Genomic DNA, 21,901 nt, shown 5'->3' with positions numbered 1-21,901 from the left:
ATCTAGTAAGATTTGATCACCATACTCTTGCTTTAATGATTTTGTAAAGTTGGTAATTTCATCCATGTTTTTCTTTTTTTGGTTTTTTCTTTTTGGTTTTTCTCCGGTACCGGGAACCGAACTCACGACCTTGTGCATGCCAGGCAGGCGCTTTTGCCGCTGAGCTAAATTCCCAGCCCCTGGCCTTGAACTTTTGATTTCCTGTCTCAGCCTCCTGAGTAGCTGAGATTACAGCTGTGCCCCACAATACCTGGCTTTTGTGTGTATTTTTAAAGAAAACCTCTCTTCCTTCAGCCTGTCATCAGCCAACCTAGTGCCAGGAGCAGGTTGATAAGTGCCTGGTCTTTTGTTGGGCAGAAGCCTTGTCCCCAGGGGCAGGGAAAGGAGACAATCCTTAGATCACCTTATCACTTATCTTGAACAGCCTGCGCCATTCCAGGAGGTCACATGACATGGCACCTGTGTTGTGGATGGAGGAGATGAGACAGAGAGGATGCTGCTGCCTGTATCCTCCCATTGGGTGGGTGGGGCCTTATAAACCAAGGAGGGCTTCCTGGAGGGGAAAAGGGAAAGCTGGGAAGGAGGAATGAGGTAAGCCAGAGGACAGAGGGAGCCACTTCCTGGGGAATAGCAGTCCTTGGTTTTTAGCTCATTTCTTGTTTTTATTTCATCATTCCTCCCTTGGGTCCTGTGTTTCCATGGCCCTGAGTCTGCTGCTGGAAGTATTTACAGTTGGGGGTGGGGGTGGGGATAGGAACCACTCAGAAACCAGCCCCACATTCAGTGGTGTGATCCATTATAACGGGCAGGGGCGGGGGATGCTGGACATGTTGGGGGATGGGACCAGATTGCGCTCAAGGGGGAGGGAACATTTCTGCCAGGGCCTTGAAACATCTTAAGAAGGTCTAAGTGGAGAGGTCCAGGGGAGGGGTGCAGAGCGGCAGGTGGGGAGGCAGCACATGCGCAGCGGGTGCAGGAGTCTGAGTGTGCCCTATTGACAGTGTCAGGGTCACCGCGGATGCAGCTGGGGTCAGAGCCTGAGTGCTGTGTGGAGAAGTTGGGCTCTTTTGCTGGGGCTGAGGAGGTAGGGGCTCTCCTTGGGGAGATTGTGGTAGGGCTTAGGATTGGGAGGTGTCTCTCTCCCTGAACTTTCTGATGGGCGGGCCAAGCCTGGTAGTTTCTCTTGGGGCCCAGGAGTTGTAAGCAGGAGGGGCAATTGCCTACAACTCACTTATGATTTGCCCAAATCCCATCCTATTCGATGAGTTTCCTTATATTCTGTCCTTTTAAAATTCAGGGCACTTCACGGTTCTACTGAGGTTTATGAATGTTTAAAAACTGCTTTGCGGTCCCCAAAGTAATTTGACAAGTCTGACAGCTATTGATTAAAAACCCAAAATTATTCAGGCTGCAGGATGACTTGGGGGATTAGTTGGAAAGTTTTTTGTTTCTTCTGTCTCAGTATCCCCTTCCCTGAAAAGGAAATGAGATGTAGAAAGGTAAGCGTGATCCCAGATGTCTTTTGCAGACTCCACTTTTCCAGTTTTACTGGAAAGTGGGGGTTGGATCTGGCGAGGGTGCTGAAGGCTGCCTCTTCTGACTGGGACCAGGCCTGTGAACCAAGTCAGCACTGAGCGGCAAGGAGCTGTCACTATTGGGTTGCTGTAGGTCGTGGTATAGGAGTAGTGGTGGTCCCTTGTGTAATAAGAAGTTGATATGGGCCTTCATGGTTCCCTAAAGTAGCTCAGCCTGTGGAAACAGCAGCCAAGAGAGAGGAGAGGGTTTGTTAAGGGTCTGTGGGCCCAGGGGAAAGAGGAAGAGGACCAAAGTCATAAGCAGAATAAGGGTGGATCCTGGCCTCATGTGATGGAGGGGCCATGCTGCCTAACTGGGTGCTTAGGCTGCCAGGATCCCGGATTTTTGCTCTGGATTGTGTAACCCGAGGAGTCACTTCCACTCTCTTAAGCCTGTTTCCTCTTCAGCAAAGTAGACATGTACTAAAGCTCCCTTCGTTAAATCCTTTGGATTCACTGAGAGTGTGTTGCAGGGCTTATCAGGCCTGAGTTTGAGTTCCTGCTCTCCTGTCCCTGAGGCAGTGCCGCCTTGGGCGCAAGGTGTTCGGGAGAAGGCTGTGAGATAACACCTGTACTTAGAAAGCAGCATGAGTCCTACCATTGGGCACACAGTTGGTGTGCAGTAAGCAGTGGTTAGGTCCTGGCTGCCATAGTGTCACTTATTTGGTCAGCATCTATTGGGCACTACTGATACCAAGCCTCAGGCTGTATGCACTGAGCCATAGTGGGCGAGGAGCCCCCAATCCTGTTTTGGTCACCAGCGTGTGGACCCTCTTTGCCAGCTTAGCTTTGTGATGTGGGGAATCACAGAGGTCAGGGGAGGTCAAAAGGTCAAGGCTCAGTACATGCATGGGGGTTGTCCCATGGGTTCCTCATGCTTTTGCTGTGACCGATCCCTGGCCTGAGGAAACCTGGAGCTGAGGACCATGCCTCTGGGTCCTGTTATCCCAGGGAACCTTCCCAGGCTGAGTGGCCAGCCTCCTTGCCTTTTTAGGACAGGCTCTGTCTTCCCCCGGGGCAACTAGGCAGCTGCATTCTTCTCCCCTCCTGGGATCCCAGCTGGGCCCGGAGTAAGTGCTAGCCTTCTCAGCAGCCAGTTCCCAGGCCAGCAGGGCAAGGCTGGGCTGGGGAGAGATGGCCCTGCTGGATGTTCTGGTGGGACATGGTTATGTTTATGTCCTGCAGCTTGATTCTCAGAAGGTCAGTGCCCTTGTCATGACATGTTCCAGGACTGTATCCAGACAGGGTCTTTTTCCACTGTGGACAGAGAGCTCTAGCACCACTGTCTGGGCCTGCCTGCTCTACAGGCAAAGGTGTGGCAAGCGTGCTTGGGCCTGAAGGGGCCTAGAGAGCTTGCAGGATTTTGACTCCAGAATCAGCAGGACCTCCCAGCTTTGGGGTGGCATGACTGTGGAGACACATCTTGTTCAAGAGTTCATACTGTGTTTTAAGCCTGGTTGTTGTAACGCCAGTGGCATGTGACCAAGCATGCCTTAGGGTCAGAGACCATTGGCTTAGGATTCACAGACAGAGGAGCCACCCCCAGACATACCCTCTTTCTCCTTAAGCTCAATAAGAGAAATTAAGGGCTTTTTAAAAATTCAAGGCATCCTGGGTGTGTTAGCTTTTTGTTGCTGTGACAAAATACCTGAGAAAAGCACCTTTAAGGAGAAGAAGCTTTTTAGCTTATGGTTTCAGAGATTTTAGTCCATGGTCAGTGGGCTCCAAGGCAGGAATGTTATGGTGAAAGAACCTCTTGGGGCGAAGAGCCTGCTCACCTCAAGGCATCTGGGAAGTAGCAAGAGTAACAGCATATGCTAGCAGCTTCCTCCCAGTGTTTTATCCAGGCCCCATCCTATTGAGGTATAGCCCACATTCAGGGTGGCTCTCTTCCCTCAGTTTTCCATCCCACATGTCAGTCATCTCTTGAAAGACCCTCACAAACACAGCCAAAAATGTGCATTATGAATTTTGTAGGTGTTTCTCAATTCAATCAAGTTGACATCCAAGAGTAACTGTCACAAGGGCCTTTGGGGAGATACGGTTGGTCCCAGTTTTGCACTTGGAGTAAGTAAGAAATTTGAGTGGTGAGGGGAAAGAACAGTGAACAGCCTGAGAAATCCTTATCCCCTCATTCCTGTGTCATAAAATATAACGTATCACAGCAGAAGAGGTCAGTATTAATAAACAGCATCGCTGTCACTCATCTGTGCTGTTCACATCTTTGTCCCAGCTCCTGAACAGTGCATGACCATGAAATTGGTGAAGGGGGCTGGGACAGTCACAGGTGACCGGTGGTTACTGGCACAGACCCTTGCCCTCCTGGACATTGCCCTACAGTGTCTCACTTGATCCTTGGAGCAACAGTGGAGAGATGTGTCATTATCCCTGCTTACGGGTAGGAAACAGACCTAGAGAACTGAACACCTAAGGCCCTTAGGGTTTTGTGCTATATCAGGAGCAGAGACTAGGTTGGTTCCTAGCTGGGCTTCTGCCTGTTTCCAGCTGCTGGTGGCATTTCTATAGCATGCATTCACACCTGTGCATAGGTGTGTTTACTTTAGTGGTCCCTCTACTGCCTGCCTGCATGTGTGCCTGCCCTACTGCCCCAGCAGCCCCTGACAGTGCAGGCACCTCCACCTGCAGTGGGTCTTCGAGGATCTCCAGCTCCTGCTGGTGTACCCTCAGCTACAGTGTGCCCACTGTCTAAAACCAAATAAGTCTGGCCATTTGGGGCTGAGCTGACGTTGGCCCTTCTTGGTCCCAGCCCTGCCTTGGGACCCTGTAGGGTGGCTTCCTCTGTCCTTTTGAGATTTGGAGGGTGACCCTGAGCCCCTCACTATCCAGGCTAAACAACCCCACTCTCAACTTACTCGCCTAGAGCTGCACGCATCCTTAACTGTATCAAGTAGAGCTTTACAGTTATCTCCAGTTTTGTTTTTATTTTTGGCTCCCCTCCCTCCTAGAACTAATGAGTTTTCTGAACTTTTGTGTCACTAACCTTTTAAGAGAAAAAAGGATCTGAGTTGAAAAACAGCTTGTGGGTTGGCTAGAAGGCTATCAGATAAGGCTGTGCCCCGAGAGTTGGGACAATATCCCCTTGTTCCTACTGCCTGGCTTCACAATAAACTGCTGTTGGGCTGGCTGTGTTTCTAATAGTGGCCTGCCCGTGCCCATACCCGTGTTTCCTGGGCCCTGGGAAGGGCTTCCTCCCCACACCCAAATGAGTAGGTCACAGTGAGCACTCAGCCTGGCTATGGACCTTTCTCTGCTCTGCTGCCCATGATTCCCCTGATCTTACGCCTGTGGCAGGCTGGCCCATGAGTGACCTGGGTTTTCTGGTGCCACCTCCTGCCACCTCCTTCCTGGGAGATGTAAGAATTCCCTGCATGGAGGATACAGGGAAAGGGCCTCCTGTACAGCAAGCCCAGCTTGGGGATGGAAAGAAAGCAGGAGACACAGGGCTGTAGTTCGTAGAGGGCTGTCATGGGGCTAGAGAGTCTGCCGTGACTTTGGAGGTCCTAAGGAGAACTGGGGTCATGGGGAGCAGGGTCCTGCTACAGAGGATAGGAAGAGTCCCTGGGATCCTCTCTATCACTGATTCTGGGGTGAATATTGTAGTACTGCCCCTGGGAACTTGTCTTAAACAGGCAGTGGTCTGCTGAACCCACCAGTGGCTCTTCTTTGTCCCTTCTCCCAGACAGTAGCCATGTCATCAGGGTTTGTGGGCCCAAGGAAGTCTGTCCCCATCCCAGCTGACTTCCTTTCTGCATGACCTCAGCTGGTGGGGTATTAAGGTTTTCATTTGGGAAGTCTGAGGCTCTGAATTTCAGAGCTGAGCCAGGCCTAGTCCTACCCATGAGGAGCCCCACTGCCTCGCAGAGGGACATCTCTGTGGTATACTTTCCCAGCACAGCCTGGTGAATGGCACTGTCTGGCCAGGAAGTCCAAGAACACTTCTGGAAGAAAGGCCAGTGTTGAGAACTGGATAGGACTAAGGGAAGGGAACTTCTTGGCAGGAGGATGGCAGGTGCTTGGAGGCCTACCTGAGAGATGTAGGTCCTGAAGTGGAGCTGCCCAGCAGTGAGGCCACTGCAAGCAAGTGAAAGAGGCAGATGGACCCCTAGCCAGCAGCACTGAGTACCAAGACTTGGGCTAGAACTGAATCTTAGAGTCTTTAGAAGGACCCGCCCCATCACAGACCCAAAGGCCTGGGAAGTGCCTCCCCTGGAAAATCTTGTCTTTTAGTGTAGTTCACTATCATTGTCTCCATTTGAGGTAAGAATCCACCTTCCTTTTTCATATAAGGAGATAGCCCCAGGTGTGATGGCAACATTAGGAGAAAGATGGGACCCTGGGCCTCACTTCCTCCGCTTAATGCACGGTGAGGTTAGCATCTATCTCTTGGGCTGTTGAAGGTTCTGTGAGGTGAAGTGTGTGACAGTACCATGGCACCTGGCCCAGAGAGGTGCTGGCTCTGCCCTGGTGAGAAGTGGCAGGTGTGTGGTGCAGCCTCTCTGAGTGCAGCGTAGCTACACTGTGTTCTTGGCAGGGTCGTCCCGTGAGAATTAGTTCAGACTGGGAGTGTGGAGGTGATCTGCAGGGGTGGAGGCCCCTGGATGAAGACCTTTGCCCTCCTTTTATCACCTTGCCAATGGGATCAGGCCCTCATCTCTAAGGACCACAGAAGGTCAGAGGAGGAAGCTGTCATGATACTGGCCACTGGGAGAAACCATGCAATTGGGCCTCCTTCTATCCCTGTTATCCTTGGGAATCATCGAGAGACCTAACACAGGAGCTAGTGAACAGCAGAGGCCCTTCATACAATAGCATCAGACCATAGACTCCACACCTGTGGAGTGGTGGACAGGGCCCACACCTGGGTTATATCCTAGCACTGACAGCAAGGCAGATGGGTAACTCTTCCTCCCTGAGCCCATCTTCGCTTCCTGTAAAATGGGTAGATGAATGCTCCAGGCAGAGTTGCATGCAGCTGAAGTGAGGAAAGGACTGTACTGTTGAGCTGGGTTGATGCACACCCTGTGCTGAGTTTTGGGGGTACCTCCTGAGTGTGGAATGGGAGAGGGGCCAGTGCTTTCTCACTCTTTCCCCAAACTCCCCAAGTTGGGTGTGCCTTCACTGCCCCCTTGGAGCCTGGGCAGCCCTGGGTGCCCATCTTTCTCCCTCAGGTGGCTGCTTGCTCGGCCTGGCAAGGCACAAACGAGGTGAGAAGGAAGTGATCCAGCCGTATTAGGCATAAGCGGAAGGCAGGGTGGGGCAAGGGCCTGCCTAGGGTGACTCATGGGGCAGGCAATCCTTGCTATGGAGTGGCTGGAGCTATAGACATGTGACCTTGTAGCTGGCTTCCTGGAGAGGTGGTTTTTAAGCCCTGAGATGGTCCTGCTGAGTCCAGGAAGTGATCAAATGACTATTTTTCCTTTCCGAGCCCCAGTGCTCTTATCAGCTGCCTGCCAGGCACACCCTGGCAGACTGTAGCAGCCCAGCTCCCTCTGGGCCAGTGGGTGAGAACCAGGGTTGCTGTGTGTCAGGGCCCAGAGGGAGGAAGGGTGGCAGGCAGACTTCAGGCTGTGAGAAAGAAATGCAGATACATGAGCCCACATGTCCTGCCACCACCCACCAGCGCTTTGAGGCCCAGGGGCAGCCTGGAAGACCTTGGAGGAACCGCTGTCCATGGCTGGGCACAGCGTCCGCTCATATCCCCCCTCATGGAGAAGCCTTTGGGAAAGTGGCCAGAGTCAGGGCTGTCCAGCTGCAGTCAGTAGGCCTAGGGCAGTCCAGGGTTCCTTAGCTAAGGGCCCTGAGCTACCTTAAGCCTTCTGTAGGTCGACCTGGGCCAGCTGGAACATGTTTGTGGAACAGGACAGCAAGGAAGGAAGGGGAGGGTTCTGCAGCCACAGGCTCTGAGCTATGACTGTTTTGGGATCTGGCTAGAGCCAGCTGGGTTCCTGGGGCTGTCAGGGCTCTTGGGTCTCCCTAGACAGGCCTAGTGTGCTGAACCGGCCCCCTGTTCCTCTCTCCAGCCATTCAGCACGTTCAGGCACCGCAGGCAGGAAGCGGCCTGGTTCTCCAGCTCCTCCTTTTGTATTTTCTGGGCCCTGGCAGTCGCGCCTGGACTCCCAGCAGCCTGATCTGGCAGGGCTTTCCAGGCTGGGCCAGAGAGCAGTCTGATCCAGGCTGTGGACTGTTTGCGGACTTGGATGTCAGGTCTAGGGGCCTGCAGGTCCCGGCTCTTCCTAGGTGAGGTGACTTCTCTGATATCTGAGGCAGGGCATCTTCCACTGAGGTATGAGGCCCATTTGGGGGCGGGGAGGACCCTGGAGTCAGGGAGATACGCTGCCCAGTCCGAGCGCCGGCACCAGCCCCACCCCCAGCTGGGTTCTCAGCCAAGCAGAAGGCAGGCCTCCCCACAGCACTGGTCAGTGCTTGCAGTGGGAAGGCGGCCAGGCTTTCGGAGAGGTCATCAAGGGAAGAAGCTGTCTGAACACCTACAATGGTGTGGTGTGGTGTGGTAGGTAGGCTGCCATGTGCCTTTGTGAACTGGGGCATCCCAAGGAAGGGTCCTCCTGGTGGAGCTATGTGCTGGCGGACATGGGCCATAGGGAGGAGCTCCACAGGGAGCCTCAGGAGTGTGGCAGGTTCCAAACCGACTTCAGAGGCCTCACAGCTTTCCTCTGCCCCTGTCCATTTCCTCAGGGCGTTCAAGGCCAGCCTCACGCTGGGCATGGGGAGGCAGTGGGAGGAGGCTGACTGGGTCTCTGGGGGTAGGGTGTCCAAGGGCTGGGGTCCCACTTGCAGTTCTGATCCCTTGCAATGCCTAGACTTCATGTTGGGAGGTTCATGTGCGTGCAGAGCTGGTACCATGGAGATGTGGAGTTTGGGCTGGGAGGGTGGCTTCTGTCAGCCTGCGAGCCTCTGGGCAGGGCCCTTCGAGGCTTGCTCTGGATTCTGAGCCCATAGATCATGGACCTCAGCCACCTTTACTCCAGGTGATCATGGAAATGGGTGTGCAGAATGTCTGCCCTGCGAGGGAGTGTCTTGCAACTCTGCCAGGCTCTGAGTCCCTCCAGGTCAGGGCCCAAGCCCCCGCCTGACTGAGGTAGGGAGAAAATGGTAGACTGAGCCTTTGGCGTGTTGGCGCCAGAGGTCAGAGGGTGTTAGAGGATGGAGGCGTTGTGGGCAAAGCCCAAGGAGGGAGATTTTTCCCAGTTCCAGGAGTGCAGGCTACAGACACAGGTGTGAGCAAGGCCTGCTCAGCTTCCATGGCAGGAATGGTCTTTCCAGGCCCAGACAGGGCTAGGGCTTTTCCTCAGCCCCAGCTATAGGAGGAGGTAGCAGTTGGGCAGGTACTGTGCTGTTGGCTCAGGAAGGGGCTCTTGACCTTTCTGAGGTTATTTCCAAGCATCAGAGCAGGTACTCCCTTGGTACGTTTCCACATGATGCACTGAAATAACTGAGGCACAAAGGCCAGGGTTGTGCGGGTGACATGGCCAGGACCATATAGTAGGTGAATGTGGGCTCAGGTCCAAAGCCAGATCTGTCAGAGCCAGTCCAGGTGCCTGAGCCTTGTGCCAAGGCCTGTTAGGCCCATAGACCTGGCGTGAACCTGAGTCCTGGTATGTGGACCCTAGCTGAGTCTCAGCATTGCGGGTATTGTGCAGACTGCAGCATCCCTTCCCGACAGACACATGTTTTCCTCCTCTGCTCCATCCCCACTTGGTCTGGGGAAACTGAACTCAGGGCCGCGTGCATGCTGGGCAAGCACTCTACTACTGAGCTATGTGCACAGCCCTTTTTATTTTGAGACGGCATCTTGCTAAGTTGCCCAGCTTGGCCTTGAAATTGAAACTATTTGCTTCATCTTCCTGTGTAATAGCTAGGACTATAAACGTGTGCCAACGTATCTGGCTGTTGGTCTATAAAATGGAACCGTAGAAGTTCTTGGGTTTTTCCTACCTCATGGGGGCCAGTGGAGTGGCACAGTGTGTGGAAAAGGCCCTACTGAGTGGCATTCTGGATGAATGTTGGGACAAGGAGTCTGCTTTGGTTTTGGACAGAGATGAGGGGAGGGGGGAAGACCCCAGAACTTCAGAAAGCTGTCTGGGCCTGGGTACCTCTGCTAGGGGTCTCAGGGCCGGGCCAAACCCTACCCTGCAGGCTCAGAAGCTTACTTTAAGTCCAAGTAGTTATAGAATCTTCAGATTTTTGCTCTCTGGGAGTCTGAGCCCCTTGCCCAGATCCCCACAGTGAAGAGGGACTGTGGGTCTGTATGACACCCCTCTCCCCACACTTGCCTGAAAACAACGGAGAGTGGAGGTTGGGAAGAGGAGTGACTGCCCTGGGAGGGAAGTAGGGGCAGAGGCAGGTGAGTGGGTGGGGAGCTGGCAGCCAGCTTGGCAGTGCTGCTGCCGGCCCTGTCTGACACTTGTATTGCCCACCTCCCCAGGTCCCATCTGATGCCAAGGCTGAAGGAGTCTCGCTCCCACGAGTCCCTGCTCAGCCCCAGCAGCGCGGTGGAGGCGCTGGACCTCAGCATGGAGGAGGAGGTGGTCATCAAGCCGGTGCACAGTAGCATCCTGGGCCAGGACTACTGCTTCGAGGTGGGTCTCACCACAGGTCAGGGTGGGGCACCTGTGTGCTTCCCTGGCCTGGTCTCCAGGCCCCTCATGGATTGTTCTGGCTTCAGCAAGGGGCAGGCTCCTCAGAAATGGCCAGAATCTGCTCATAGCTTTTGACTCCTGGGAGACAGAGTAGATCTGGGAGCATGGAGGGTCCTATTCCTGCTAGAGGGTTCCTTGGAAATGACCCAGAGCCTCCTCCCCATGCTAGTACTTGAAGGCGCTAGGCCTCCACTGGGGGCAAGTGAGTAACAAAAAGCCTGTGTGGAATTACTTAAGCTTCAGGGCCCCTGTGGGAGCCTGCTCACTCCCCAGTGCCTTGTGGGTTATGGAGGGGGACCCCCCCGAATCCGGGCTTGTTTCTCCATCTGTTCAGTGAGAGCACAGACCTTTCCTGCCCAGCATTCTGTGACCCAGGATTTGAGAACAGAGGCCCAGTGACCCAGCCTGTGCAAGGCCGTTCCCTAACGGTTACCTGTGCAGTTCCTCTTGGTAGCTGGGGAAGCATGGCCTGGAGAAGGCAAGATGTCAGAGTTCACATCACCAGGCTGAGGGACCCAGCCAGTTGCTAATGCTGCCGGTGTTGCTGGGAGTTCCTCGTTGCTTCTCCAGTTATTCCCCTTGTCTTTCTTCCTGCTTCTGTTTCTGGGAAGATTCCTGCCCCACACCCACTCCCACCTCCAACAGTTATGCATAATTTGGGGAGCTCTTTGGTAGAGGAATGAGCCTGATAATGACAAGCTGCCATTTAGGAACTAGTGTGACAACCTCCTGGCATCTGCCCACAGCCTGTGCCTCCTGTGTGCTCTTTCGAGTGTAAGACTCCCTGCTGAGCTGGGCTTGGTCTTCCTTGGCTAGGATGGCTGAGGTGGTCAGTCACTGTCCACGTCTTCATAGCAAAGGCTGCTGGGAAACGTGCAGGCCCTCGAGTGCCTGGATAAGGGGTATGGCATGCTGCCAGGGACCTTGTGGGCAGAATGGGAGCAGGTTGGGTCAGGCTCCCTTGCTGGGAGGAGACATCTAAGCTGCAACCGGGGGATGAGCAGGAGGGAGGCGGGCAGGACAGAGGAAAGGTTCCAGGCAGAAGACCCTTGTGGGCTTGGCGCACAGTTGTTAGGATTTGTGATTATCATTGTTACTGCTGCTGGGCCAGAAAAGCCTCAGAAGGTGTCAGCTAGGGACTGGGTGGTTCTTGTGCTTGTCCTTGCTTTTCTCCTTGGAATTTGTGCTTCTGTGTTTAAGAAGGCTTTGCTTGTGGTGTGCAAGGCCTGTGTTTGGGCAGTGTGCCCCATGCTCGCTTTTCTCCCATCTTAGGAAGAGGAAGGTCAGAGTGAGAAAGTGCTTTCCTGTTTGGACAGGAGGACTGTAGGCAAGGATCAGGGGCCAGGTGACAGGGGCAGGCCACTCCCTGCTGCTGAGCTGCTCAGGGACAGTGGGTCTCAGTATATCACATGTGAAATGTGAGGTGCATGGGTGATTATGAGCCTTGTCCTGCCTTCTTCCAGAGACCGTGTGCGGATGCAACGGCCACAGGGGCCTTTCCTCACTACCCAGTCTGCCACCATCCTTTCCCCTGTAATACTGTTGTCTGCCCCCTGCAGGTGACAACATCATCGGGAAGCAAGTGCTTTTCCTGCAGGTCGGCAGCAGAGCGGGATAAGTGGATGGAGAACCTGCGGCGAGCAGTGCACCCTAACAAGGTAGGCCTGCACCTCCGCTCACTGGGCACAGGGATTGAGAGGAGCCTCCAGCGTGAGGGAGCCGGGACAGGATTCCTGTGGGGTCTGGAGTTGGAGGGAAGGCAGAGCCTGGTACAGTCTGCAGGGGTTTGAGTAGGCTGAGACAGCTGCTGTGCGTCTGTCACTGAAGCTACACAGGGAGGAGGCTGGGCTGAAGAAAGGGCAAGTTGGGTGCTGTGACCATCTGCCTGGAACTTTGGTCCCTGTTTTCCCCAGTTGACTCTGGCTCATTTGTTCTCGTCCAGCTTAGACACCTGCCCCCTCCTGCAGGCGGGCAAGCCTGGCCCAGCTTGGTGCCTTCCTCTGTGTTCCCACTGTTCCTGGGCTCCCACGGTCGGTAGGGACCCTGATGTAATCTCTGCTGTGTCTGTTTCCCCAGCTGACTTGTGGACGTGGGCCAGTCCTGGTGGCCATGACGTCACTAAGGAAGTAGTTACTTCTTCAATTACTTTAGTTACCTGTTAAGCCACTTAGCCGTAGTTACCTCTTCAGTGACTTCACAGACCAGCAACCTGAGAAAGTGCTAACCAGGGCACCATACCCCGAGATGTGGCAGGCTTTGTGCTGTCCTCTTTCCTCAGTCTCTCTGAGCCAGGAGTTACTTTGTCCTATTTTATAGAAAGGCAGACTGAGGCCCGACTATGTTACTTACCCAAGTGAGCCTGTGTAAGAGGAGATGAAACAGTGGCCATTGGACCCCATGCAGTCTCAGGATCTGAGTCCTTCCTTACCACCACCACCACCCCTCAGGTCCCCTTCCAGATAGCCCAGGAGTCCGGGCTCTGGGCTGGGCAGGTGGTGGCCCAGCTGACCGCTCTGGGCCCCTGTGCACATGCAGGACAACAGCCGGCGTGTGGAGCACATCCTGAAGCTGTGGGTGATTGAGGCCAAGGACCTGCCAGCCAAGAAGAAGTACCTGTGCGAGCTGTGCCTGGACGATGTGCTCTACGCCCGAACCACAGGCAAGCTCAAGACGGACAATGTGTTCTGGGGCGAGCACTTCGAGTTCCACAACCTGCCGCCTCTGCGCACGGTCACCGTCCACCTGTACCGGGAGACGGACAAGAAGAAGAAGAAGGAGCGTAACAGCTACCTGGGCCTGGTGAGCCTGCCTGCTGCCTCGGTGGCTGGGCGGCAGTTTGTGGAGAAGTGGTACCCCGTGGTGACGCCCAACCCCAAGGGCGGCAAGGGGCCAGGGCCCATGATCCGCATCAAGGCACGCTACCAGACCATCACCATCCTGCCCATGGAGATGTACAAAGAGTTTGCCGAGCACATCACCAACCACTACCTGGGGCTGTGCGCAGCCCTGGAGCCCATCCTCAGCGCCAAGACGAAGGAAGAGATGGCGTCTGCCCTGGTGCACATCTTGCAGAGCACGGGCAAGGTGAAGGTGCGTTTGGGTGCTGCTTGTAAGGAGGCCTGGTCACAGGCGTGGGGCTGCGCATCTTCCTGTCCTTATTCAGTACCCAGCTCCAGTGGAGGCCCTGGGGACAGTGGTCACAGCCAGGTGGGCTCCTTAGACCCAAGTTTGGTCATGAGGTGGGAGGCTTTACAGTCTCCATGGTGGGCTGAGCCCCGAGTCACGTGTGGAGCTGTGGACAGGACCATGGCTCGTAGTGTGTGTTAGGGGGCCGTCCCTTCAGATGTCCCCACTGCTGGTCCAGAGGGCTTGAGCAGGGCATGGAGCTGAGCTCTCCTAGCACACGTGGACCCTGGACACATACCCAGTGGGGTGTTGGGTTGGACAGACATCCCCAAAGGTGACTTACCAGATGAGCCACCATCAACGGCCTCAGCATCTGCCCACACTGTCACAGCTTGGGCACAGATTTCACACACAGGTGGACAGTCAGTGACCCTCAGCTCCAGAGCCTTGTCTTCCCCTGTTACCTGCCACTCCTGAAAATGGGCCCACCACACCATCCCTCAAGCCCCACCCGCGTGGTTTGGGGACTTCCCAGCTTAGCGGAGCATGTGGGTGTCTGTGTGACATCCTTCCCTCATTGCTGTGCCACCTCCCCTGGGGAAAGCTGCCCAGAGGGGAGGAAGAGGGAGGGTGGACTTGAGCTGGACTGTCCTGTGACATGGAAAGACCCCAAGTGCCAGGCTGAGGAACTGGCTTCAGTCTCCAGACTGATGTGGTTTGAGAGTGTATGGCTTGTGTGTTAGAGGTGGGGAACTGCCCTGGGTCTGGGTCCTGAGCCCTCAGCCAGAGCTGGAGGAGGCCCAGCTGGGGAGCTGTGCATGATTCAGGCACCCCTTGTCCTCTTACCTGTGCCTGGAAGCCCTGGCAAGGGAGGCTTTGGCTGGAAGTCCCCTGGCCCTTACAGAGCCTCTGTAACCCCGTCTTTTGTTGGCACTGTGCAGCGAGGCCCGCCATCAGGAGAGGAACTTGCTCACGTGGCAGGGGATGCCTTCTTCCATGTTGGGCTGCTGCCTCTTCCCTGCCCCAGCCGTCAGACTTGCTGGGGAGGTTGCTGGAGGGGCCAGCTCATTCACTGAGCAGTGGTGGAGTCGGGGTGCTAGGAAGGAGTGAGTAAGGAAGCCCATGGCCCCAGAGGATTTGAGGAAGGCAGCAGGGTCCAAGCCTTTCCTGCTGCTGCGTCTGACCTTCCAGTCCCTGGTCCCAGGGTCAGGGCTGGGAAGCAGACTCAATCCAAAGTGGCCGAGAAGCATACTGAGGTGCCACTGGGGAAGGCAGTGGGAGCCGGTCTCCAGCCAGACTTGGCAGCCCCTGGTAGGGCGGGGAGGCAGTGGATGGAAGGATAGAAAGTGACTGATGTGACTGAGTGGTGTGTTTTCTGGAACGCTTGGGAACTACTGAGGCTTCCTTGTGTGAGGGAGCAGATGTGGTGAGAGCAGTTTGCGAGACAAGAGACAGGCCTGGGTAGCTGAAGGCTTAGGCTGGATTGGGCCCCAGGTAACTGTACGGCCTAAGACAAGTCATTTTCCTCCCTGTGCCTTGCTTTCCCCTCCCCTAGGACCAGCTCCCCATCCCCTGTTGGGGCCTGGCACCCACCACAGGAGTTCAGGGAAGTTGTGGGTTGAGTGGGAGCTCAAGGGGAGATGCTGATCTTACCTCTGCTTGGTATATGCAGGGGACAGGACCCTAGAGTCACCCGCAGGTCAAGAAGGGGCCCTTGGTCTGAGTCTCGGTTTTGTATTTGAAAGAGCCCCGAAGTTGGCCCTTTGGAGTGAGGAATTTCTAGAGCATCATAAACCCAGGTCCATGCTGGCTCACCCTTCTGAGTCGCTGCCTGCCTCCCTTTCTTCTCCCCCTCCACAAAATCATAGGTTACCTGTGGGTGCTAGGAGCCAGGGCTCCAGAGGGAGGGAGCTGCTCTCTTTGTGGGTGCTAGTGCTAAGCAGGAGGGATGGCTAAGGATCCTGAGCTGGGTGCTTAGCAGCTGCCTTCCAAGGCAGGTGCGGGCCTATGACAGTGAGGAGCAGTGGTGCCACAGCCTACCTCCCACGCCAGGGCCCTGCTCGGTGGATGCCAGTCCCTTCTCTTACCTGTCTGAGCACGGAGGCTCAGTCCCATCCAGGGCAGCTGGCCTCCTGTCCTCTTGTCCTTCTCTGTGCCTGGTGGAACTCTCTCCCCTTCTGATGCTCCAGGATGGATCATGGCAGCTGTTGGTAGCAGGAGAAGGCGGTCAAACATAGCATCTTTGGCCCACCTCTCTGATAGGGGGACCTCTTGTGTGGCTACCGGTCAGGGCTGAATAGAGAGCTTCGAGCGCAGCCAGTCCGAACATAATGTGGAGGCTGTGGCTCCATGTGTCAGGCTTTCACCCAGGCCTTCTCATCCATCTGCCCAGCTCTGACGTCACCAGCTCCAGGCTTCTCATTCACCAGGCTCTCCTGCCAGGCCTGCCCTCCAAGCAGCCTCCAAGGTGGCACCCTGTTCCTCTGGGTCCCAACAGCATGGGCAGTGAGCAGCCTGAGGGCAAGGGCTTCCCCTCTGGCTGGGCCTGTCGTCCTCGTCCCTCCAGGCCAGCTCAGCCCGCTCTCTGCCCATCTCATGCCTCCCCAGGATTTCCTGACAGACCTAATGATGTCAGAAGTGGACCGCTGCGGGGACAACGAGCACCTCATCTTCCGGGAGAACACACTGGCCACCAAGGCCATCGAGGAGTACCTCAAGCTGGTGGGCCAGAAGTACTTGCAGGATGCACTAGGTAGGGAGGCTGCTGGCTGCAGGTGAGCAGAGGGCTGGACAGTGCCCACCCGGCCCTCATGCTCTTTCCTTGCCCCTGGCCACAGGTGAGTTCATCAAAGCTCTATATGAGTCGGATGAGAACTGTGAAGTGGACCCAAGCAAGTGCTCAGCCGCTGACCTCCCTGAGCACCAGGGCAACCTCAAGATGTGCTGTGAACTGGCCTTCTGCAAGATCATCAACTCCTACTGGTCAGTGCTGGCCCCATGAGCACTTCAGGGACCCTGCCCTGTCATCTTGACCGTCCTCCTCTATGTCAGATTGCCCACAGTGTGGCAGGTACAGGGGTCACAATCTACCTGCCGCCTGACCCCTGCATGACTGGATTGCCAGACTGCTGACCTGCTCCTTTTGGGTTCTCAGATGCAGGGGAGTGTTGCAGCATGTCTTGGGATGTAGTTTGTACCATAGGCAGAACCTGGGCACAGCAGTCCACCAGGGGTGGCACAGGACTGACGAGTCCTGCTTGGGCACCCACTTTGGAGATGCCCTGCCTTCCGTAGAAGTTATGTTCACAGCACAGCCTTTGACCAGTTCACAGAGGCCATGTGTGGGTGTCTAAGCATGGGGCACGCCTCCAGTTGAGACTAGAGAGCAGGAAGAAAGGAGTGGACCGGCCAGGCTGAGGCAGGAGGATCTCAAGTTCAAGAGATTTAGCCAGACTGTATCTCAAAATAAAAAACAGGTCTAGGGATGTAGCTTAGTATGAAGGCCCTATGTTCAATCCCCACTACCACCAGTTAGACTAAAAATAGAGCTCTGACCATCCAGGAGGGCTTTGCTGCTGCCCCAGGCTATGGGTTTATTTTCACACTAGGGCACTGATAACCCCTTCTGCCTGAGCCCCTCTGCAGCTGCACTTCCCTCTGGTCATTTTTGATTTCACTCCCTCTGACCTGCATGGGCTCTAACCTCCTGCCCCCACTGTGGCCTTTCCTCTCGCCAGACTCACCCCTCCTGGGCCCTTGCTGTCACGGCCCTGTCCCATCAGAGCAGGGTTGTGTTTGTCTGAACGTGTTTCCTGCCATGTCGAGGACCACGTGGTGCAGGAGGGCTGGGGAAGTGTTTGGTGCTCCCAAAGAACAGGCAGAGGCAGGCCTCCAGGACAGGCAGTGGCCGTGGGCAGGGGACAGAGGGAATGGCCTGGACCAGAGGCGTGAGCTCCCGTCTGCCCAGCCTGTGTTGTGCAAGGTGCTTGCCTGGGGCCAGCAGGCTCCTTGGGCTGGCTGAAAGTGTGTGGAAGTTGGGGGAAGTGTACCCCCTTGGGCTTCAGAGGCAACCAGAGAGCCTCTAACTCTCTGGGAACACAATCCCTACCCATCACTGGGCGGGGTTTTCACCCTCTACTCACCATTCCAGGGCAGCGGGGTGTGGGACCTGGGAAACATTTGTGTGTGGACAAGGATTTTCCATTTCCTCTTTCTGGTGCTTGTCAGATTCTTTTTCTGAGCAAGGCCATCAGTAGATAACACGCTCCGTCCTGTGCCAGGCGCTACAGGGATCAGGGCTAAGAACCCCTCCCCTCCGCTTCCTCACCAGCAGCCCTTGACAGTTCAGCTGGTCAGACCCTCTGTGGTTTTCGTGCTTCAGCCTGGAGAGGCCTCTGAGCTCGGTAGGGCAGGCCTTGTTCTCATTTTAAAGGACAGGAGACTGAAGCTCAGGCAGGGCCAAGGTCGGCCAGAGGCTCAGTCACGTCACCCTGTGCTCATTGCTTAGCCAGGCATAGACTGGGTTTCGGGGTATCAGGGCCTGCTCTGTCCCAGGATGGGAGGTGCATCTTTCAGGGTGAAAAGGTAGGAAAATCACTTAAAGATTGGCCGGTAGACCCTGACTGTGGCAAGTTAGGGTGCCCATGGAGCTACCTAGCATCCCAGCGTTTTAGGGCCAGCTCTGCCCTCTCATGTCACCCCGGGGAAGTCACTGCTTTCTCTCCCTCCCCCATGCGGAGCACAGAGCGGTGTTCTCACCTTGTGGTTAAGGATACCCCCTTTCCCTGATCATCTCGAGCTCCCCAGCAAACCTCTATGTCATTATTCAGGCAAACAGAGTGAGTCTCGGAGCCTGTGATGGGAGCCCAAGGAACAGCAATCTCTCCGTTGTTTTCCTCACTCTCCCCGGATAGGAATACCTGCTGTTTGAGTAGAAAGCTGTGTCGCCCCCCGGGGGAGGTGGAGGGTAGTTCGGCACTGCCCTTGCTGTGGCTCTGGTTAGAGCACAGAGCCAGCTCCCTGACCTGTCTCCTGGCCCACTGAGCCCCTGGGTGAGAGCCTGCCCAGACTGAGCTTGGTCTCCTGCTACAGAGAGAGCAGCCCGTGCTGCCCTATGCTGGCTGCCCCTCTGCACTGTCCCCTGCCTGGCGGGGGGCCAGCTGGCCGAGGAGTGGTAGTGCAGAGGGTTCCGCGAGAGCCAGAACCTCATCGTGCGCTCTGCTGTGCCGCCTTGGGCCCCTGCCTGACTACCTCGCCCACCCTCATCTGTCCCTGCACAGCGTCTTCCCACGCGAGCTGAAAGAGGTGTTTGCCTCCTGGCGACAAGAGTGCAGCAACCGAGGCCGGCCCGACATCAGCGAGCGGCTCATCAGCGCCTCCCTCTTTCTGCGCTTCCTCTGTCCAGCCATCATGTCGCCCTCCCTGTTCAGCCTGCTGCAGGAGTACCCCGATGACCGCACCGCCCGCACCCTCACCCTCATTGCCAAGGTCACTCAGAACCTGGCCAACTTCGCCAAGTGAGTGCCAGAGTCCTGGGCCCGGGCAAGGGGACAGGCCCTGTGCTTGTCCCCGTCACTCCCTCCCCTTATTTCAAACAGCACCTCCTCCAGAGCCCCTCTGCGTAGTAAAAAGTACCCACCACTTTGGTGTTGCCTTACTTTTCAAAGGTGAGAAGACAAGTTATTCTTCCCTTCTGCTCTTGAATTAATATTAATCGTAAGGATTCTCCCATATCCCCTAACATTCCTAATCTCGGTTTCAAAATGGAGTAGTATTCCTCCAAGGGGAGCAGCCTCTGTCTGTTCAGTGAGTCCCCTGAGCGGGTAGGGGGACTCGGTTGTTCCAGTCCGTCTCAGGTTGATGGATGTCTTTGCTCGGCATATCTGATGTCTTTGGCTGCATTCTCAGAGCAAGTGGGTGGCAGTGGAAGGGCTGGGTCATCTTATTATTGTTGTTATTCATTCAGAACGCGTGGACTCTGCCTGGTTCCAGGGCTGTCTCTATGCTGGGCCTGACCATGCAAAGATGAGTCAGCCCTGGCTCCAGCCCCCAAGAGCTTAGCACTCTAGCCTGGAGGCCTGTGGGATAAACAACAGAGGCGTGGCCAGGACACATTCCAGTGTCTCAGGAGGACCCCAGGCTGGTGGAGACAAGATGGGGCGGCCTCTGAGGTGGCATGACTCCCAGCTGTGTCAGAATGAGGCGTTCATCCAGCTCCAAGAAGGGCAGCAAGACAGAGGCTGGTGTGCCAGGGAGGCTTGTGGTGCAGCAAAATGTGGAGCCTCAAGTGTCAGGCCAGGAGAAACAGGAGACAAAGCCCAAGAGAACAGCAGGGACCTGAAGATCACTGGTCATGGGGAGTCACTAAGGGAGATGGTGGCCTTATCTGTTCTGGATCCTGAAAAGACCTCCCAGTCAGCAAGGACGCAGGACTGGCAGCTGGGAGATCCAGGAGGAGAGGATAGCCATGTTTCCAGGAAAAATGGCAGAAGTACTAGGGGAGGGAAGTGGTGCAGGAGGCAGTGGTTGCAAAGAATGAAGTCAGAGTGATTAGAAAATAAAGGCGTCAGGCCTTGCCACTGGGGAATGAGGAAGAGGAAGGGGTTGACAAGTGCCGGGCATCTGGGTAAATGGTGGTGTCTCAACTGAGGATAGAGAGCTTAGAAGTAGAACCTGAGTTCAGGGTGCTGCTTTTGACTCCGGTCTTAACCAGGATGAGTAGGAAGGACTTGCAGAGGAGACCTGGAAGCTCAGCAGACAGACCTGGGCCAACCATGGGTCTGAGAATCATCTTGCATCAGGCATGTAGACTTGGAGATAAGAGGAAGGAGACTGCAATGGGTAGGTTAGGGGGACACAGGAGCATTCTGTGTCCTGTGAGTGAAGGTCAGGAAGAGAGTCTTGGCCTTGAGTGCTCACCTTGGTCTTGGCCTTGAGAAAGAACAGCCCTGGTCACAGCAGACACAGTTATTGGGGAGCAAGTGCTGTGGAGCCAGCCACAGTGGGTGGGGGGACGGAGCTAGTGGTATTGACAGGTAGCTCAGAGGCACTCACGTGACACACACTCTTTCTAGGTTTGGCAGCAAAGAAGAGTACATGTCATTCATGAACCAGTTCCTGGAGCATGAGTGGACCAACATGCAGCGCTTCCTGCTGGAGATCTCCAACCCCGAGACCATCTCCAACACAGCCGGCTTCGAGGGCTACATTGACCTGGGCCGTGAACTCTCTAGCCTGCACTCACTGCTCTGGGAGGCTGTCAGCCAGCTAGAGCAGGTACCTGTGGCCGTGGGTCAGAGGGCGGGGTGCAGGGCCACTGCAGAGCTCACCTTGGTGCTCTTCCTTCCAGAGTAGCCCTGAAGTCAGAGGGTTTTCCTGTGTGGCATGCATCAGCCCACCCAAGTGCCAGCAGCTTGGGCTTCTGGCCCAGGCCCCGTAGATGGACCAGGGGTCTCTGGGACCCTTTTTAAAACTTCTCATTAGTGCGTGAGGGCTGTGTTCCCTCACCAGCGTTGGCTGATGCCACGCCTCCCATGCCCAGCCTCTGGTAGCTGAGTTCCACATCTGAAGGCTCACTCCCTACCGAGTTCCTGGGAGTGATGGGCTCAGACTTAGCCGTGTCACTAAAGATGTCCTTGCTCTGGGTTTTGAAGCCACTCAGATGGAAAAGATAGACTCTGAAGATGCTGTGCTTCTGTGTGCCAGTTAAGAGGTTTCAGACCCTTCCAGGGATGGGGAGCTGCTCAGTAATAGAGCACTTACCTAGCACATGTGAGGCCCAAAGTTCAGTCCTTAGACTGAAAAACAAAGCACACAAACCTCTCTAGAACTGCCCTCCACTGTCACTTGACAAGGTTATTCCCTAAACACCCCTAACATGGCTGCCATCACCTGGACTGAGCCCTCCCCAGGCTGGGGTTCCATGGACACCCCAAGCCCCCGGGACCCTCCACCCACATGATGAAGTTTCTTGGCATTAAGGGCTGACCCTGTAGGAAATCCTTTGCTTTCCAGAGCTCCGGGGGACCCTCTTACAAAAGTAAGTAATCCTAAAGAACTCAGCTAGAAGGCCTCTGCCTCTCAGTCCCATCCCAGGAAGTAACCACTCGGTACGCAGCCTTCTACACACATCGTTGCATGTGCAGGAACACAAACATGCAGGCACAAATACGGACAGCTCTCGCCATGTCTAAGCTTTTCATGTGAAAGCTTACTGTGTACACTGCCGTGTATGTTTCTCACTCGTGTTGTGGGGCTCTTTCCACCTCTGCTTCCTGCACCACCTCTGCCCTTTTCAGCAGCCACATACTGTCCTGCCACATGAACACAGTTTATATCACCAGGCCCCTGGCGATAGACACTTGGGTTGTCCCCGCTTTTCACTGAAACCACTCAGTTGCAGTCACAGGCGGTCAGTTTTGCTCATTTATATCCACTTGCCTTTGGCTGAGAAAAACACGGGAGGGCGAAGTGGAAACAAAGGCCAGGCCCCTCCCTTCCTGCAGTCGGCAGCCCTGCCCTGCA

At 55.4% G+C, this 21,901-nt stretch overlaps 1 protein-coding gene across 9 annotated transcripts in view; it reads left to right on the top strand.

Annotated features, from left to right (window-relative positions):
- The window catches only part of Dab2ip (DAB2 interacting protein), a 187,183-nt gene that overhangs the window by 151,050 nt on the left and 14,232 nt on the right, over nt 1–21,901 (top strand). For all 9 annotated transcript variants that reach the window (XM_005382545.2, XM_005382555.2, XM_005382546.2 and 6 more), the window contains 7 exons: nt 10,039–10,192; nt 11,812–11,910; nt 12,788–13,342; nt 15,986–16,130; nt 16,216–16,360; nt 18,658–18,894; nt 20,452–20,653. In XM_005382545.2, the coding sequence (XP_005382602.1) occupies nt 10,039–10,192; nt 11,812–11,910; nt 12,788–13,342; nt 15,986–16,130; nt 16,216–16,360; nt 18,658–18,894; nt 20,452–20,653 (1,537 nt within the window). The remainder of the gene's footprint in view (nt 1–10,038; nt 10,193–11,811; nt 11,911–12,787; nt 13,343–15,985; nt 16,131–16,215; nt 16,361–18,657; nt 18,895–20,451; nt 20,654–21,901) is intronic.

This window comes from Chinchilla lanigera, unplaced genomic scaffold (genome assembly GCF_000276665.1).
Source record: "Chinchilla lanigera isolate Chin_1 unplaced genomic scaffold, ChiLan1.0 scaffold00018, whole genome shotgun sequence".
In the NCBI taxonomy this organism is placed as follows: domain Eukaryota; kingdom Metazoa; phylum Chordata; class Mammalia; order Rodentia; family Chinchillidae; genus Chinchilla; species Chinchilla lanigera.
Note: the sequence above shows the minus strand (reverse complement) of the source record. Positions and strands in the feature narration are given on the sequence as shown.